Below are 20,363 nucleotides of genomic sequence, written 5' to 3' on the forward strand. Positions count from 1 at the left end.
ACCACGAGGAACAATCTTTCGAAGGTATATACATATGTGCAACCGGGGCCATGAAAGCGTGCCCAAAAGCTGCACTAGAAGTGATTCTAAATTTCACGCCTCTCCACATAGTAGTGGAAAGCGTGGCAAAAAAACATCTCTGAGAATCTTAAGAAACGAAATCACCTGGGAAACTATAACCAGAGAACGTTTGTTGAATGATCAGTCTAAGAAAGAACAGCCTACGAATACTAATAGGAGTTCTATCGGGGTACTAACTTTTTGTCTAGTGTATTCAATCCAAATTATTTTTAATTAAATTTAACGAGTGTTACATTATGTGGTGGTACTTTGTCTAGTTTCTTTCTAAAAAATTACGACGTGTATGCAGCACTCACCCACTTTTTTATATATATAAAAGCGGACATTATAATTCAAAACGAAATTATGGAGAATAATTCATTGAGGTCCAATTCATTTTCCAAATCCAATCATTTTTCTTCCAGGCTACAATTTAACGTTTGATCACACAAAACAGTTGATTTAACAAATTTCTGGTCTAGCGATGCCTCAGTTTTTGTTCACTTTCCTTACGTTTCAGTTCCGCTACCGCTACCTAGCTGAAATATAAAAGTTACGAAATATAGCATCAGCTACAGAAGCTGTTGAGACTACTAATATAGCGAGTATAATTAAATTTCTTGAAGCATGGGATTACAAAAAAATTAATATGTGCTATTTGTATTGATTCTAAGTTTAATGTCAGCAGCCTTATACGAATAAATATAGAGGGTGTCCCATAAATAATGTCGAATTCCAATGTTCACAATTAGGCCTTAATATTCAAAGTATAACCCATTGTATTCCATGACTTTGACATAACGTTCAGTAAGCTCTTTGATACCTTGGTTAAACCATTCTTTGGGCTAAGATACAAAAAATGGAGGCACTCCATTTTCAACATCTGCTTTGTATTCAAATTTTGTCATACGCAATACCCGTTCATAGTTCATAGTTCGTAGGTGTGGGCGGCCGTGAAGCCGTTGAGCACATAGGCATTTAGATAGGCCCGTCGTGCTCCACTTCACGTTATTAATCATTTCCGATGTCCTTTGTGAAGCCGCACAGGCGCTTTGGCTTGAACCCTTTGATATCGTTAGACAAGTTGTGGGGTTTGCCCAGGTGTTTAAACTGCTCCCAACGCAATACCCGTATGACTTTCCGCCTGAATCGATCTCTTTTTGTGCGGGCTCTGGAAATTGTCCTTCTGTAACCGCACTTTTTCTTGTTCGATTTGTTTAGATAAATCTGTTTTCACAAATAAATCTTGGTTTATATAGCAAAAATTAAGAATTAACTTAAAACTAACAAATTAAATGGCTAGATTCACTCAAATGGTACTTGTAGTTCATGCAGAAAACTAACACATAGTTTAGATTCAAATTAGAGCCCACCAACTTTTAAATTCATAGATTAATTCCTTAATTTTATTTTTAAAACTGATATAAAAAAAATAGCAAAAAGCAATGTCTGAAAGTCAACAATGTACATTAGACAATGGAACATTGATAGACGGTGTCAGGAGCTTTCCACATTTGCAAGACAAAAAGAACTAATTTTTCAAAAGTAAAACGAGAAAACATTGGTTCCACAGTAATTTATAATCCTAAAACCAAAAACCAAAAAATTAACACCAAGAAAGAGTTTAGTTAATGTTAGACTTGCTTGAATTCCGGTTAATTCGTTTGGTACGATTTTGAATGGCGTTCAAACTAAGGTTCAAGGTTCAAGTTCAATAATTGGCGAGTCTTGGTACTACGTTGGTTATTTACTACTTCATCTATAACCTTAATATACAGGTGGATAACCTGAGCGCTTTTATAACGAAAGCCGACGCTCATTAACTGTGACTTCAATTTCACAAATTTCTCCACGGCTGCTTTGGACTTTTGTTTCCATTAATGTCTTAACAAATACACGAATGTCAGTTTTACCGCACTCCATACTATTTATTATAAAACCGTATTGCTTCGTTGATAAACAAAGAGAGGAGGATTAAAGATAGTAAAGCAATTATACTTTTCATAGAACTAGAGTTTAGTCTTGACAATTTACTATATGTTTAAATTGAGGCGTAGGAATTTTGTGAGAAATATGTTCACCTATATTTCGAATAAATAGAAACTCTTTTAATAACAATCATTTATTTAATGAAACACAAATTCATATAACAGTCTTATTAACAGTTACAGTCTTCTTAATATTTTGTGTACAAATATGAAAAAGGTTTATAACTGGATTGTTGTTGATATTGGCTATTGTAGAAATCTTGTCCAAAAGGTGCAGACTTATATTGTTGCCAAATGGGTTGTTTATAAGTTCCACTAGCTTTACCATAAAAAGTCGATTTAGGTTGTTCATAGGTTCCTCTCAGTTGTTCATAGAATTGTTCATAAGATTTAGGATATCCATAAGGTCCTTTAAATTGTTCGTACCCTTGACCGTATTGATGATATACTTGTTCCCTAGGGTAAGCTTCTCCACTTTGTCCATACATTTCTTGTGGATGTTCGAATTGTCCGTATTTCGCAGGTTGGGCAACGGCATGTTCGGTATATTGGGGGTAGACTTGTTCTTTACTTTGGGGATAAAATTGTTCTCTAGGCTGGGCGTAGAATACTCTGAAATATGAAGTTTGTTATCAATACATTATTCGTAATCATACAATAAAAATCAGAATGGTTGAAATTACATATGATGTAGTAAAAAAAAATGAATGAAAATTTGTTTTCACAACGTTTAATAAGAATTCAAGTAAACAAATGGTACGGAAAGGAAATGATATACCTACTTAAATTTAGCTTTAAATACATAAAATACAAATAGCATATCAGATATAAGAAAATATTGATATAAGTTTATACCTTTCTCTTTGAAAATCTGCAGAGTCTTCATAACTTCTGTAAGGATAGGCACCACCGTATCTGTATCCAAAGTATGGAGAATATACCCTTGGACCATAGAATTGTGTGTAATATGGTGAAGATGGATAGTAGTTAAAAGGATATTGGTTCTTGAAGTATCCATCTAAAGGAGTTTGATACCCATACTTTTCGGCCAGTCTGTACTCTTCGAAAGATTGTAAAACGTTGTAGATTGCTTGATTGAGTTCTCCAGTTTTAACGTACGAATCAATCTTGGTAAGAAGATCGTTGTAGGACTTGTCATCTACTATACCTTGGTATTCGTTGAAGATTTCGTTCAATAAATCTGCTTGAGATTTGGTTTTGGAATCTTTTTTACCTTTCGATGATTCTTTAAGATCTTTGCTGCTTCTTTTTTCCCTGTCTTCTGCGAATGTCTGGTAGTAATCAGCATCTGTAGGATCGAAGAAATTAACAGTTTTTGTATGCTCATCATCAATATGGATCTTTTTGATGGGTCCATTTGGTCCGCCAACCGTTATTTCAATGTCTTTAGGTCCTGGATGCCCAATTACTTTTGTGAAGACGATCTTCTTTCCATTTTCTCCTAGGATTGTGATAGTGCCGTCTTTGTCGATGGTTACTTGCTTACCTTCGCCGAAAGTTACTGGAACTGCCTGGCTTAAAGCCACTAATGAGATTAATACCAAAATACACTTCATGTCTTTGATTTATGATGGGAAATAAAGAATGAATAATCACAGCAACTGGACCATCTTTTATACTCAATTAATGATTGTTTTTGTTTATGAAATTTTTGGTATTATCACCAAAGAAATATATTTTTTTGATGGTCCGATATTAATTAGAGTCAACGTCATTTACGAGGTTTGTTCATTTGTATTCTTTTTTAATGTTAAAAATACTAACATAATTAGCATTTTTATTTTTAATATATCATGTTAGGAGATTATAATTCTAATGCTTGGTGCTCTTGAATTTGATTTATGTAACCCATTAAAAACTCAAATAACCAAAACTTTTCTATTATACTGACAAAGTTACTTCATTTGTGCCAGAATTGAACATTTATTGGTACAGTTGGTTGGAAATAGTTTGATAGACGCTTCCTTTGATTTCTGCAGCTTCTTCAAGCATTTGTTCGGGAAAATATTACTTCTCACATATCCTTCATATCTTTACCAGTTTTCAATAATGTTTCGATAAACCATATCATATTCCCGACGTTTTTTTGATTGATGGTAATGAGAATCAACGATACCTAAATATAAAAGAGTTTCAGACCACAGGGAAACGTTGATCATTTCGAGGTTATAATTTGGACGCCACTTAGTATCCCAGCTGTATTATTTACTTCATTGTCAGTTCGTTATTTTTTATTTCCGTTGTTTTTCCAAAGCTTTTTGCTTTATATTTTGTGGGAGACATTTCATCTACAATTATTTAGAATTGATTAGATGCATGTTTTTACAGCGTTGACAATTGTTCTCCATTTATTTTTGTTTTGTGATGTACAAAATGATCTTTCCACCTATTTTTGGTCTTCCTGACAATTTTCTTTAGTTCATTTATTACTTGTAGTAGTCTTTTGCAGTCTTGTAGATTCTCCATTTGGTCTTTTGATTTTTGTGGAAGATATTTCATCTACACCTATTAAAAAATGATTAGATACATGTTTTTACAGCGTTGATGATTGATCTCCATTTATTTTTGGTCTGTGATGATCCCACCTATTTTTTGGTCTTTCTGACAATTTTCTCTAGTTCGAACTACTGGTTTAAGCGTAGTCTTGTAGATTCTTCATTTGGTTGCTTGGCGTATTATCTTATTTTGTGTTATGATTTTATACTTACTAAATTCCCTGTATCATACATTAATTATTTGTCTTATTTTGTTCTTTGAGTTATTTTTGTTGCTAATCAATGTTCCAAAGTATTCAAAGGTGTAGACTACTTCGATGCTGAGGTCATTTATCTTTACTGTTACTGGCTCTCTTCACCTTCCATATATTTTGTCTTTCCAATCCTCTGTTCCCTGCTTCTCTTACAATCTTTTACGGTTTTTCACTTTTAGAATTAAATTATCAATTTATATTACTACTTGGTTTATTAATTATACTTCCATAGATCTTACATGCCATTATGTTATGTTAAACAATATTTTGCCTTGCCTTACCCCACTATTTATTTCAAATTCATCAGATGGTCTTTCTTTTGCCATTACTCTTTACCTAAAATTTTTCATCGTCATTTTCACAAATCGTATTTTGCGATACTTTCAGTGATTTCAATGATTCCACGTCCTTTATAATTGTCCTCCTTTTTAGTCTGTCGGAATAGTTTGCTCATAGTATTTGTCAATTAGTTAATTTATAATATGTTTGGCATACCCTTTTGATTCTCCTTGTTGAAAGCCTTTTTTCATACTGCTACATGTATTGGGATTTTCTTTCTTATTCTTTGATATAATCATTCCAGCTTTCTGCCCTTCATGTCTATGTTGTAATAATTCATTTAAATACAAAAAAGACCAATTGCGGCCGTTAAAAAAATTTATTGCAAAATATGAAAAATAAACGTATGAAATAGTTTGTTTTATAATTTCCCATTAAAAATTAAATAAAAACCAAATGGAAACAAAGCAATTAACACTTGTAATATTATTGCGATCACAGCGTTTGAAATACAATAGTGATAGTTGCTTTCCATTTACATTCAAGTGAACTGGGACGCCCAGTTAAGTGAGTTCTCAATAAATACATAAAATTCACCATTATCATTGGTGATCCAACCGTCTGTTATTCACAGCAAAACAAACGACAGTTTCTATAAGCTGTTCCGACTAAGGAAGACAGAATGGCAACGACTTCTCTATCCTCCGAGGTTCCAGTTCAGTTCTACGCAGTCTCAAGCATGCGCAGTATAGATAATGTGTCTCGAACGAGAGAGAAAATGAATATTGTCTTAGAGACGTTTTTTCTCATACCAACTGTCCATACAGGAGTATTACATATATGGTAATTAATTGCTTATTTTGATGACGAGATCTGCCTACGTTATTTCCTCATCCTCACTTTCACTCTGAGTTTACAATACTCTCTAAAGCACACGTGTCAAGCTTGTGCAGATTGCAAGTAAAATCTCAGGTCTCATTTGTGAGACTGAAAAGGAACGTGCATTGGACTGAGTTATGATGTCACAATTAGTGAGAATAATCTGAGTCATATACATATGTCAAAAAGTGAGCATTTTCAAATATTAAAGCGACAAAGATAGCAACCATGAGAATCTCATCATTTGATTGGGCAAGTGATATTATTAGTACTTTCTGGGAGCATTCTTGTGACGCATCATCAAATACGTTACTATCTCCAAAGAAGACATTTTGATCTTACTTTAATATAAATTAGTTCAACTTCCAGTAAAAAATTTAATTACTTACAAATTATGACATAAACTCATGAAGCTTTTGCTTTCTGTTTTGTGTTTTGTCATTTGTTATTATTTACCTAAACGCTCAAAATGCTTCATAAAATTCTCGATTGTCGTGATGCTTAGTGGAATATACTAAATATGTAATTTACTCGATTTATACATGATATGGCAAATGCAATTTTCAGTTAAGTTTCGTTTTTATTGGTTGTAAGAGCGAAATCTAATTTCACTTCAACAAATAACCAATTATCAGTCAGATAATCAGCTGAATATTTGAAGCATGCTAAAACTACTTTTTCCCTAAATGGTTCAGTCGAACGCCACCATTGCAGATACATATAGAATAATAGTTGCTTTCTAATTGCACCATTTGAGCACCCAATCAAGCATATGGGTGCGTAAAACTTTAAGCGCATATTTCATATTGACATTTTTGAGATATGTGCGTCAAACACAGTCAAGCCATTTCCCTTAAGCACCATAAATGATTGGGCTCCATGATCTTCAAAATTGTGCTATAAACTCAAACTGAGGAATTGAGGTTATATGGTCATTTATTTAGATTTACATTTATGTAATATATTCTCTTATATTATTGGGTGCAGAAACAAGTTAAAATATGCATTATTACTCAATGAAGAAGAGCATAACAAGTTAATCTTGTCAAATACTTGACACAAAGCTTACCGAAGTTACAACAAGATGGTGCACCACCACGTGATGTTCGCTAACTTTTAAAGCAGTGTTTTCTTTGGAGTCAAATTGGTAGACAAGGATCAATAAAATGGCCACCAAGAACTTCAGATTTCACACCTCTAGATTTTTTTGCTATGGGGTTATTTATAACCGACGTAGATAAACAGCAACAGTTAATAAAATCACAAGTTATTCGTAATGTGTAAGAAAAATGTTTTCAACGTTTTGCTTATTGTCAAGAGTCTGGTGGGTGTCATTGAGCTTTTAATTAAAGTGTATTATTCATTACAATATTACAGTTCATTTATTGTGAAATGAATATCAAATTACTTATTATTTTCCTTGTATAAGCATTAGTTAATTACGTGTCAAATTGGCGACGTCATCATTTTTGAACACTATCAAAAAATCGGCATTTGAAATTAATAGTTGACTTATTCCAGAATTTTTATCCAAATAAATTGTTTGCAAAAAAAATGAATTTTTCTATAATTTATTTTCGCCCATTATATCCAAATTATTGTTATTAAATTTTCATTTTTTTCTCACTATTTCTGATAATCCATATATGAAATTATGTAACGTACTCCGAAACCAGTTTCGAATGTTTCCAAAGAAGTTTTTATTTGATTGAACCTGGTATTTAAAAAAAATCGAATAAACATTGTGATAAGGGTATGATAAGTGCAAGAATAGACTAATATCAGTACTTCAAATTAACTTATGACATTTTTTGGAGTTAATCATTATATTTTCACTTAATTTCATCACGATATCCAGTTTGAAAGATTTCCATTACTCTATGAATATGATTGACAATATCTTCATTGTTCGGTATCTGAATTATTAGTTTCGAAATATTCTCGAGGTTATTCGCCCTTTATTGAACCGCTAATAATTGATCTTTCAAATAAAATTATCCGAAATGAGATAATAAGTAAAAAACAAAATTATTTTTAGAGGTTAAACGTACAAAGATAAAATACACAAAAAATATTTTGCATATGTCACGTTGGTTGATCTCGAATTGATCAATGGCATAGGTTTCTTTGTAGAACAAAAAGCTTGTATACTGAAATTGCAATCTTAATATATAATACAATACTATAATCGATTTTCAATCTTAGGGGTCTATCAATTACAATTTTGGATTTTCAATGATCGTTTTCGGTGATCGTGACATAAAAAGAAAGTTATGTAATCGATTCCTTAGGATACATTGAAAAATTTTTATAAAAGGTTTAATTGTTATTGTACGAGAATTATATCATGATAAGAAACATACGTTTCTGGATACAAACGTATTTTCACTATATAACAACAGTTTAATATAATTCAGTTCTTTCACATCCGTGTTGAAGTAAGATAATGATTTGAATCATATAAGAAATTCAAATTTGTATTGTCAATATTGATAATTGGTTATCTGATGTTGGAAAATTTTCTTGTAATTTTTTTGAGAGAAACTCTATGCCAAAACGGTATATATTTATTAATTTATTTAGAACTATTTATTTGATGTTCTTATAATGTGAAAACGATTGACTATTTCTGACTTAAAAAAGAGTAAAAACAACTTTTTCTGCTGAACTCGAAACTACTAATCATTCGTGATCATCTTTATAGAGTATAGCAAACTTGAATAAATTCAGTCCTTTTGTATGATTTTCAGATTTGTTGAATCCTAACTACGATACACAAACATGCAAATGCACAGACACGCGCTATATCTCTCGAGCAATGTGACGTTATGTTGGAATAAAAATGTGAAGTATGATGACTTATAAATCTAAAAACTTTTATCTTGATTCCAAAAGTAATATTTGATACAAAAACATGTCTATATATGTATTATACACCGGTTTACGGCCGGTATTATGATGGTATTAATATTGTTGTCAGATTTTTGCTTTTTCCGGAAAAATAATGAACTTTTTTATTTTAAATAGATCGCCTTCTATTTCGCTTGTCGAAATCCTTAAGAAATACTTATTATTTTTCATCTAACGTTCCCTATACCTAAATGCCATAATTTCAGAGTTATAGCTACATTTGCGTTATCTTTAACGTCTTTGATAATTTATATCCTAACCGAAATCCCATGAGAAAAACTACTGTCAACAAATTAGTAAAAAAGTTTATGGCCCCCACGATCACCCGACATGAATCCTTTAGACTATTTCCTGTGGGGTCACTTTAAAATCATCGTTTATCAAACAAAAACTGCCAATATTCAGTAATTAAAAGATAGGATTACCACAGAGATACGAACAATTGAGCAGTCATGATGCTGCAAAGTTTTAAATATCGCATGGCTTCTTGTATTGAAGCAAATGAATAAAATTGTGAGGATCTGCTTTATGTTTTCTAAAATTCGTAATGTTTCTACTTCACAAATGTGGATCTACCTCTAACATGACACAAATATTTGAAAATTTGTCTTCAGTTGTTGTAGGTTTTCTGCGCCATGATTTGGATAAATATTTTACTGTACCAATTTCGTTAAAGTTTTTACTAACTTACTGACACTAGACCTTGTTACGAGATTTGTATTAGAGCACATAAATTATAAAAGAATATTCAAATTAAACGAGTTTATTCAATCGTAGCCATCTAAATATACAATATTTATTGTAACTTTTGTGGAGATACTGTAAATGCAGCTATAACTCCGAAATCATGGCAGTTAGCTAGAAAATATAAAATGAAAAATAATCAGTATTTCTTAAGGATTTCTAAAGACACAAAATATATAGGGTTATCCATTTGATATAACAAATATCATACGAAAGGTTACTTTTCATTGAATGTCCAAACTGTATAACTATAAATCTCAAAATTCTGGACATAATTGCACGTTGGCCAGGCTCTGCTCATGAACAACATATATTTGACAATTTAACAATCTGAAAACTAGATTTGATAATCACCAATGTTGCAGCTGTTAAACTTCTTTCTATTTGTTTCCATGCTTCTTGTTTGAATTTTCACAATGTTCTATCAGCGCTTTTATTTTGAATTATATTCTTGTGTTTGTTAAAAAGTTCTAATAGTAAATTTCTCTATTTGAGAGTAAAATTGTTTCTTCGCTTCTTAGTATAAGTATTTTCTATTTCATCAGAATAAATTTTACTTACAAAGAATTATTGAAACATACATAAAGCAGAAATCAAATATAATTTATAAAATATAATAATTAGATTCAGTTGCCAGTTCACAAATTGCTGTTTTATGATATTTATGGGCTATCATCAAGTTAATTGACTTATCTGGCAGTTGCAACTAAGAGATAACTATCTCACAATTCATTTAACTGATAAAAGTTATCCTCTTGCCGATAAATCTAATTTTCAATAATAACTGATAGTTAAGATTTATCTCACAGATGAATTGTAATTGATAAACCGATTGATAAACGAACTTTCAAAATTATTAATTCCCCTTATATGGTTGTCTATGAGTAGTTCTCATAAGCAGCGTCACTGAATAGTTTACTGAGGCTTACAAAGAGAGAAATGCTTTATGGTTAAAAAATTTGTAGACCAAAGTTTGTAATTACTAAAAAACAAACATAAAAACAACTAAATAAAGATTCAAATAAAATAATCTTCCAATATACAGAAGGAAACCACAATGAGTAATTAAATTATAGACAATAGTAATCGGTAATAATTAGTATATGAGTCGTATAAATCCATAGCAAAAATTAAACCAGTATGCAGCATGCCAGGAATTAAATATTATTATTAGAATAGAAGTTGTTAACACAGTAAAAGGCACTTTTCAGTAAATATGCCCTTAAATTATTGCGGAATGCGGAAAGATGATATCGATTTAATATGAATTGGCAAGTGATTGTGCATATTTTTTGCTCTTTAAAATATTGAGCCCCTAACTAATTCTGAACGTGGAGTAGGTAGGTACATGTCGTGCTCCGTGTTCCTAAGTAGATAATCGTGCAACGATCTTTCTGAAATTGGAGAAGCGTACTTACGAATTAGGCAAACGGATACAAAGATGATAATCTTAATCTTAATAGACTATTAAGCAGATGTATAACTTAAATTCTTTGGAAACAGATCTCAGCGCAAAACAGGAGGAATTTAATTTTTTAAATAAGACTGCAATATATAACTCCCATTTCAAGCAATTGTCCACATCAAGTCCTAAGAATTTTACAGATTCAACGACGTCAATGGTGGTTATGTGTAATAAAAAAGGCTGCAAAGTATTTTTATATGATAAAACTTTAGTTTTAGAAGCATTGAGAGACAGAAGATTAGAATTGCACCATGATTTAAGGGTGATTAGGTCAATAGTTATGGATATATCCGTGAGATCAGGGCTGCTCCAAGAGAAACTAATATCGTCTGCAAATACAGATATTTTACCCCTGATGTCTAGATAGGCGATGTCGTTTATGAACAGAAGGGTTTAGTACTGAGTCTTGGGGCACTTCACATTCTATTGGTTAACAAGAAGACATCGTTGTATAAACCTTTTGAAGCTGAGTGATGGCTGTTTAGGCTAGAGTACACATTATTAAGGAGTGAGAATATTGCATCATTTGTGCATTTGTTATTTAAAAACTAAATTGATGGGTAGTATTTTATATTTAAACAGACATTCGATGCTTGATTTTTGTCTCCTCCTTTATGCAGAAGTATAATTATAGCCGTCTTAAGTCAATTGAGTTTTTATACTTTTTGGAATTTTCACATGAAATATCTTATTTGGTGCAAAATGTAGAAAATTTATTTAATAACAATAATTAAACATCCAAATCTATTATACTGAAAAATTAACGTACGATAAAAGTAATAGAAATTCAAAGTTTCTGTAGATCATGTACATTTGAATTTTCCTCCAAAAATTTCAACGCGACGTTCGGAAACTGATCAAAATCTTCATAGTTACCGAAAAGCCCTTGTTATGTTATATTTACATTGTGATTTAGCAGAAGCTAAAACTATATCCCTTTTGGTATATCCTAAGAAATTCATACTTTCCTATATAAAGTAACATGGGCCAACATTGACATGAGGATGAGATTGACAAAACATTAACAACAACAAAAATTGGTTACCTACCAGCGTTACCTATTGACATAACTTAAAATCGTATTATGCATGCACAGGTATCTTTTTATGGCGGCTCTTATCAGCTGGTGTGAAACACTGTTATAGTGTGCAAATTGGTTAACTTCTAAAATTGTTATTTTTTGTGTTTTCCTTAGTACAAAAAGATTAGGTTAACTTTAACAATGTCAATTTCAAAGGGTAACATTTTCAGGGTGTCAATGTTATCCTTCCACTTGTGTGAATTTCAAAGTATTTTATTTAATTTAGCTGGTCCCAATGAGAAAATTACGCAATCCAAATGTTAGAAAATCCTCGACTACTCTCTCTGAAGAAGATATGAGAATAGCAGTTGCACCCGAAATGGTAAAGAAAGTTGCAAAAGGATCGCTATTCGATTTGGCATTATTAGGACAACTCTCCTAAATCACTATAAATACAAAGAATTGGGAAGATCTACCGTCTTAACAAAACAAGAGGAAGAACTTTAGTTCATGCACTGTTAAAACTGGGACAGTGGGGCTGTGGCTTTAACAGATTACAATTGATTCAAGATGACTTGAGATGGATTGATAGACAAAATACTTTTCAAAACTCCTCACCTGGAAATGACTGGTGCATTCGAAAATAGATGGCACAATGAAATTAGTTGACGTGTTGTACAAAATTTACCGAAGAACCCTGCTTTAGCAGGTTCGGAGAAAGACATGGAAGATTTTTATACCAAACTAAAGTGAATTGTGAAGAAAAATAAGTTGCAAATCAGCCGCAAAATATTTATAATTGCAACGAGACAAATTTTCAAACCGAAACGGGTTCCCAAAAAGTTTTATGCATGGAAGGCAGTCGTAAACCAAGTAAATTAGTATAACCAAGGATACGTATACGGTAGTGATGTGTTGTGCTGCAATTAATGACTTCTTGCTTATGTATATAAATTATAAAAGTTTACATCTATATTCAACTACGTGTAATAATGGTCCACTCAATGCTAGATACAATTGCTCGCTATCAGATTGGATGGGAACGCCTCAATTTCTTGATTGGTTCCAAAATAATTTTGTCCCAGAAACTTACAAACTAGATGGAAAAAAAGTATCAATACTAGATGGATTTAACTCTCACATCAACCATTGGATTTCATCTAATTTTCACCATTCTCAAGTTATACTCAAATGCGATTTCCCCCTGTACATTACTTATGGGAGTTTTTCACATACACACGTTCTATCCTCAATATCTCAGGTTCTATGCAAGATAGAGACTTCGTTTTGGTTTAAGAACACTCGCTGAAACACCTTCTTTCTTTTGAGTTTTTGGACACTTAAATCGGTTGAGTTGGAGAGGAGCTAGGCGCGGAGATTCAATGTGGAGTTATGGATTTTTGTAGGTTTTTGGCAATTATCAATTTTCAAGCATAAAGGGTGAATTTTTCATAGAGTCAAGTTTGTATTCGTATGAAAACATATGTATTGATGTAAATGATGCCTCAAAATGATTTAAAATTAACAACTGCTTCACATTACTAGGAGTGTCGATGTTGTCCATGCATAGGGGTAACATTGAGATCTAAGTTTTATAAAAAATGTTATAATTTTTTTAGGCTGTAATCTGAATGTTTCTATTTCGCATGATATAAAAATGACATTACATAATAAAAAAATGTATGGATAATTTTTATGTACACTTAAATATAAATGTGTCAATATTTGCTTATTTTACTTTATTCCTAGGGTCGCAAATAAAAAATTTTCAGGTCTAAGGACTAATTTTTTGGAACGCACTTTAGTTTGAATCCTCACTTAAAGGGGAGAAGTTACCCAACGATTTCGTACTCGGGATGCGGGAGAAAAGTTGTTAAAAAGTCGTCGTAGTTTTGGCGCAAGAGATTTAGCAGTCTGTAAATATTAACAAAAATCTTCATTTATAGAATGAAATTTCATGAAAAATAAAATAAGAAAAATATTATAATTTCATTTATTTCATAATTTTGTTTTCATTTTTTCTGGATAATTCTCATATTAATTGGTTTATGAAATAAAAAATGTTATTTGATGTTGATCGATGTCTTATGATACCGATTGATGTCGATTTATGTCAATTTATGTCATTTGGCCTGTGGGATCACATTTTGGTTTAATTTAATAGTTTTTTCCTAATAATGACCACAATTTCTTTCGTTCCGGTACATCTACAGCTATACAGGTATAAAATGAAAAAAAAAAGAATTCGCTATATGTTTCCTGTATGGAGATATCACTGCTACAAACAGAAGGTCGAACGGACAAAATGCTAGTAATAGTGCATTTTCTCCAAAAAATTCGCACATTTAGCAACAATAATTACCTATTCACATTAATTACCAAACTGGTAACGCAACTTTTTGGTTCTGTGAAATGCTTCGCAGTTACATATAACCATTATCTATTGGATAATGGCCTGAGCGAGAAGGGTTATATAACATTTGTTGATTGTTTTTTACCATGTCCAGCCCAGCTTAATAGATATGCAAGAAAATGAATTCGTAAAGCTTTATAATAGTGAATACAAAGGGAAAGCTAGATCTGACCAAGTGCTGTCAAGGCGGATATTGAAAATTAAGAGAAGAAGAAGACTGTCTATGTATTACGTTTTATGATATATGGAAAAATCGAGGTGTTTGTTTATGTACATATGCTGTCAACACATTTGTTTAATTTACTGCTGGTTTGACATAAAAAAACATTGAATAAAATCTAGCGACTTGGTGAGAAAATCATGGAAAAAGATGAAGACTTGACACATTCATACGCGTTAGCACCTTTGACTCATCAGTACATGGTAGTGGACGAGATGGAAGGTATAATTTCAAATTCATGTCTAATTACTACAAATACATTGTATTTCATGATTTTAAGACGAGCACGACCAATTGGCAGCCGAAAATACCGACGATTCAAATCATGATGGGGAAAAAATGGGGGCTCCACTTCGTGAACAAGATCGGTTTCTACCTATCGCAAACGTCGCTAAAATCATGAAACGAGCCATACCAGAGACCGGCAAGGTAACTAACAAAGTACGCATTGCCCAATTTTTTAATCTGGCTTAATTATTACACTCAAATTTTGAGTACTTTTGAAACTGCTGATCAAATCGCTTTTATCATTATTGCGCTTCAGTTTCAAAGTATTCTAAAGTCCCATTTTACAAATGGGATATTGTTGATTGTATGATTATTGAATTATTATTTTAGATAGCCAAAGATGCCAGGGAATGTGTACAAGAATGTGTTTCAGAATTTATTAGCTTTATTACTAGTGAAGCTAGTGATCGCTGCCATTTGGAAAAAAGAAAAACAATTAATGGAGAAGATATACTAGTAGCTATGAGTACTTTAGGTTTTGATAACTATGTAGAACCACTGAAAATATATCTTCAAAAATATAGAGAGGTGATTTGCTCTTAGTGTTATTGTTATATGAATATTTCAAGTTTGTAATGTTTTCAGGCTGCAAAGAGTGATAAAAATCTGGGTGGTGATGTAATGTATGAAGAAATTCAAGAAGAATCATACAGTGAGTTTTAAAAGATGGTATTATCCATTATTATTCTGTATCATTGTAAAAAAAGCTGAAATGTTCTAGTATTCTTTGTACATTTATTTGAATTCTTGAAATAAAGTTTGAACAGAGCAAGAGAGCTATGATGATGTGGCCCTACATTGAATCAGTGCTTCACAGTTTTAGCTTCCTTGTGAATATGAATAGTCACAAATGTTTGAACAAATATAAAATCAAATTATTATTACATATTTCCTGTTATTTTAAATTGTAATAATTGTATATTACTAGAATCGTTTATTTAAACTAATCCCGAATTTTGTTTAGGTACTGCTGGTACTAGTTTGTTGAATTCTGAAAATGGTGAAACTGGAGCAGTGTTGTATGCATATCAGGACAATGGTATTCAACAATTTCAATTAGGATAAAAATTTCTTCATAATAAGTGATAAAATTCTTGAACTGACTAAAGAATATAATTATTAGTGTTAATAAATTCTTTTTATTTGAAATTTAAATTGACAAATATCTGTTTAGGCCTAATTTGTTGATAACTGATTTTGTTTGATTCTTGGTCAGGGTTTTTGATCAAAGTCTCATTATTTGAAGATATTCTGAATAGTAATTGTACAATGAGGTCCATTTTAATTAATAAGAAATATCCTTATTATTCGAAATATCCGATATTATAAAATATTTCGTAAGACAGGAATATCAATGTAAAATCATTAACTAACTTATTGTTTCCATTGTATTCTCTCAATTATTTAAGTGTACTATAAACCTGTAGTATTGTTAGCTTTATTCATTCATTAATTGATCATTTCCAAAACAAGAACCGTGATATTACAACCATGAAGATAACAAACAATATTTGAAAAAATTCTTATCATAATAATCTACCTCTGTCAGCTAAACAATATCTAATTCTATTACATAGATATTAGAGAATATCCAAGTTCTAAGGTTTTACAAAATTTTTCTACTTTATTTTAAATCATAATTTCAAACAATTCAATTTGATATTGTCCTCTGTAAATAGTTCATAGAAAGGTTTGTGCGCTCTGTAGCAACAGTAATTATTTTTCCTCTTTTGTAAACAGTTTTCAAAATTACAATATTTCAGCTTATGATGCTTCACTTAAAAGGTGACCCATCACACTCTGTTAACCCTTATGTAAGTGACATTTTCAAATTTAAAGAAAAGTATGTTTTACACTCTGCCATTTCCTGAGAGCCCTTAACTAGTTATAAATTATATATTTTTTATTATTTTGACGCAGTCTACTATGTACTATGTTCAGTGGAAACCAAAATATAATTTAAACTCACAATAGAATGACAAGGTATCCAGGTACCTCTGTGTCTTTTATGACAATGAAAAAAGTACTTATAATTTCGTACAAAACTGAAAACTGGTTTTCTTCAGTTAGTACAAGCTTTTCGTGTTCTTCTTTGCTTGTTGTAGGTCTAGAAGGAATCGAAAGCCTTAGTTCTTGGCCAATATCACAATGCAGTTTTTGATCTTTCTTCTATATCTTTACCACACATTATTGTGATATATGTATATGATATATGCTACCAAATCTACAACATCAATGATTTATCAAAAAGTGCTAAAGGCCACCGATTCATTCTGCATTGTATTTTGTTAACAGCTTATCCATATTGTCCACTCCAATTTAGCCACGAGACCTAATACAGTGTATTCTCCATCATCTGTTTGTCTATTTTAGTAATTTTTTGCATTACAAGCCCCAAATATTTTATTGACTTTTCAAGGTTTGTAATGAACAAAGTCCAAATATTTTGTATAGCACCTGCTTTATCAGCTAACAAACTTTCAGGTAGCGTTAGATCATTGTCAAATCTTCTGAAGCGCAAAATTTTGAATCTATCATGGAAAAACGCAACCCGAAATAATGGTGGGTGACTGGATTTCCACAGATCAGTGAAATACTCTTTATTAATCTATGTAACACACTAAATATTAGAAAGCCAAAAAATGCATCTAATTCCTGTTCTGTGAACTGTTTGAATATTTTTTGTGCCAGACGCTTGCTAATATCAGGGTAATTTTACATTAGTTTATTATTGTATGCTTCAGTAATCTTAGTCCTTTTCCATTAGTGTCCATCAAGATTATGTCACACATTTAATTTGACAATATATTTTGGAATATTTCCATTAGTTGTGGTTTACTGAAAGAAGCAGATCTGCCCCATTGAGGAATAATGTTTCGACTACTAGTTTGTGTTCTGGGAAGTGTAATAAGAATAATAGAATAATAATTTGCAATAAGAATATTTTCAAACGATTTCCCTTCAAAACTCGTATCGGAATCGTAACAGCCAATCCGATCTTTTCAACCAAAAGAATATAATTGTGTTCATTATCAGGCAAACTCACCTTCATCACTGGAAGGTTCTGCTAATTCTGAATTTTTGAACATGTGATCTTTGTGTAGAAATACTTGCTCCAATATTCATATTAACACTCACAAAATAGAAGTAAGCTCGTATATGAACAAAGTGAACGGTGAAGTGGCAATATCAAGCATGATACTTGATAATGGATAATATGTTTCTTGCGCGTCAACAACCATGTATTACATTCCCCCCCTCTCCCGCTTTAATCGTAAACGTTATTAGCTTCTTTCCAATTTATTTAGCACTTTGTACAAAAACCCATGGGCTCGACGCTCATGATTGGTATACAAGAATCAATTGGAACAAACTTCGGTAAGTGTTAAAATTTGAAAACATGTCATAAATGATTTGTTCATTTGTTGCCGTGTCCCAAACTCAAGATACTTAAATTAATTGAATATAAAATATGAATACTATGAGAGCACTTCTTTGAAACTACACTTTTCACCATATATAGCTTCTTATGCCCTTTTATAAGTCTTCCTCATCAAGTTTTGAGTAAACACAAATGTAAATCTATATGAATTTAAAATAAATTCCCACACGTCAATTGTGCAGTTTGTGGTTAAATCACAATTTTGAAGCTGGTGGTTCATTTATGCATGGAGCCAAAACATTTATCTGGTTTTTGAGGCACAGATCTTGAAAATGGCAATTTGGAACATGGGTTTGAAGCATTACGCACCCATGTGCTTGATTGGGTGCTCAATTTGTGTAATTGGAAAGTAACTAGTATGGGTAACGTTAAAACAGATCTTGATTGTATACATTACGTATAAACTGTATGAAGGCACCTACATCGTCACTCTGATAAAGGTGTATTATTTGCCATTCACATAAGGGTTAAAATGAATTAGAAATCCATTGTAACACTTGAGCTTTATATCTCTTAATAGGTTTTATTGAAATTTATACTGTTATGATTTTACTTTAGTTAAAAATTTTCTTCCTGTCTGTAGATTTTTTTTCAATACTGTGTATTATACGTTTTAGGGATTGTTTTAGATGTAAGCATAATTTCTATAAAAAATATGAGTAATTTGTGAATAATCTAATTATTAGTAATATATAGAAATGTTCTTCAAGACACTTTTTAACTTTTTAAAAATAATTTATTTACAATAAACGACTTTTAAATTTATACAGAAAGTAACAAATCAATAATCTATTAAACCGATGACAATAAAAAAATGAATGAAATCGAATTTATTGCAATTAACTTATATTTATTTGATCCGTGTTTTGGAATCTGCTGATCGTGTGGCAGTGTCGGGGACATTTCACATTTCTCCTCCCTCCTTTGGTGTTGACTTCGTCCTCGAAGTCTCTGAGAACAATTCTTGGAGTATCTGAATTTGAGTGGGCTGCAGCTTGGGACCATATAAGGAAACAATAATGAGTCCTGCAGAAAATTGCGGCAGGAATGGAATTGGTGCAATGGGTTGGCCCGTTTGTTTCTCTGTATTTGTGAAATTATACAAAAAATATTTAACCAAATTTCAACATGACTATAAATGGATCAAATGAGAATCCAACAATTGATGATTCAGTGGTAATTAAGGGGTTATTCCGGTCTAGACATTTGACAAAATCTATATTTTTTGCGCATTTTGAAAGCATTATTTGCGGAGGTATAGTAGATTTTGTGACGTAGCCGGCCGAGTTATTCTACTAAATTAATTCTCAAAATTTAAACGCATTTTTCTTAAAATTACTTTTTTTGAAGTCGTTGACATGATATCTCAAGTTCTACCCGACCGATTCATTTGAAATTTGGTGAAAATATTTTTTATATATCTCTCTGCCGCGCCTGTCTTGGATTTTGAAAAAATTGATATTTCATGTCGACGCTATTTTGTGAATTTGTTCTTTGGCTGAGGTCAATACGATAGCGATTGAAATTTTTTTGTTCCAGATCATTACAAGGGCTGGTATCATGTCAACTAGGGTGCACCTTTTTTTTGTAGCCCCCACTAAAATTTAGGCTTGTAGACCAGACCAGACCCTTAATTAAAATGCTCTATTAAGATCATTTTTACATTTCAGTTCTGAGTGGTGTAGTTGTAACAGTAAATCAAAAGTGTCTGCTTGTCAATTATAACGTCACAAATGCTCTTCGCCCTGGGGCGCTTCTTATTAAATGTATTGGAATTGTGAAACGTATAGAAATTATTACATATGTCTGGTGGGAGTGACAAATGGTTGTTTTGGGTTTCGTTATTTTTCTGATATTAGTACCAACACAGCATGTGTGGGATAA

The 20,363-nt window shown here is 31.8% G+C and overlaps 2 protein-coding genes across 3 annotated transcripts; one reads left to right on the forward strand and one right to left on the reverse strand.

The window, feature by feature from the left end:
* Positions 1-2,236: 2,236 nt before the first annotated feature.
* On the reverse strand, positions 2,237-3,625 carry LOC130442519 (uncharacterized). The gene is made up of 2 exons (XM_056776725.1): positions 2,904-3,625; positions 2,237-2,660 (listed from the first exon to the last, which is right to left on the reverse strand). Exons 1-2 carry the CDS (start codon positions 3,623-3,625, stop codon positions 2,237-2,239), a joined length of 1,146 nt encoding a protein of 381 aa, XP_056632703.1.
* Positions 3,626-14,748: 11,123 nt separating this feature from the next.
* LOC130441982 (uncharacterized) lies at positions 14,749-19,188 on the forward strand. 2 transcript variants are annotated; one of them, XM_056776342.1, is made up of 5 exons: positions 14,749-14,971; positions 15,030-15,190; positions 15,368-15,565; positions 15,623-15,689; positions 16,002-19,188. In XM_056776342.1, the coding sequence occupies exons 1-5, from the start codon at positions 14,890-14,892 to the stop codon at positions 16,100-16,102; spliced, it is 609 nt and encodes a 202-aa protein (XP_056632320.1). In that variant the 5' UTR covers positions 14,749-14,889; the 3' UTR covers positions 16,103-19,188. The 2 variants fall into 2 exon arrangements, with proteins under 2 accessions (XP_056632320.1, XP_056633087.1); XM_056777109.1 differs by having other exon boundaries at positions 14,785-14,971; positions 15,030-15,178.
* Positions 19,189-20,363: the final 1,175 nt, after the last annotated feature.

The sequence above is a fragment of the Diorhabda sublineata genome, chromosome 1 (assembly GCF_026230105.1).
Source record: "Diorhabda sublineata isolate icDioSubl1.1 chromosome 1, icDioSubl1.1, whole genome shotgun sequence".
Taxonomy (NCBI): Eukaryota; Metazoa; Arthropoda; class Insecta; order Coleoptera; family Chrysomelidae; genus Diorhabda; species Diorhabda sublineata.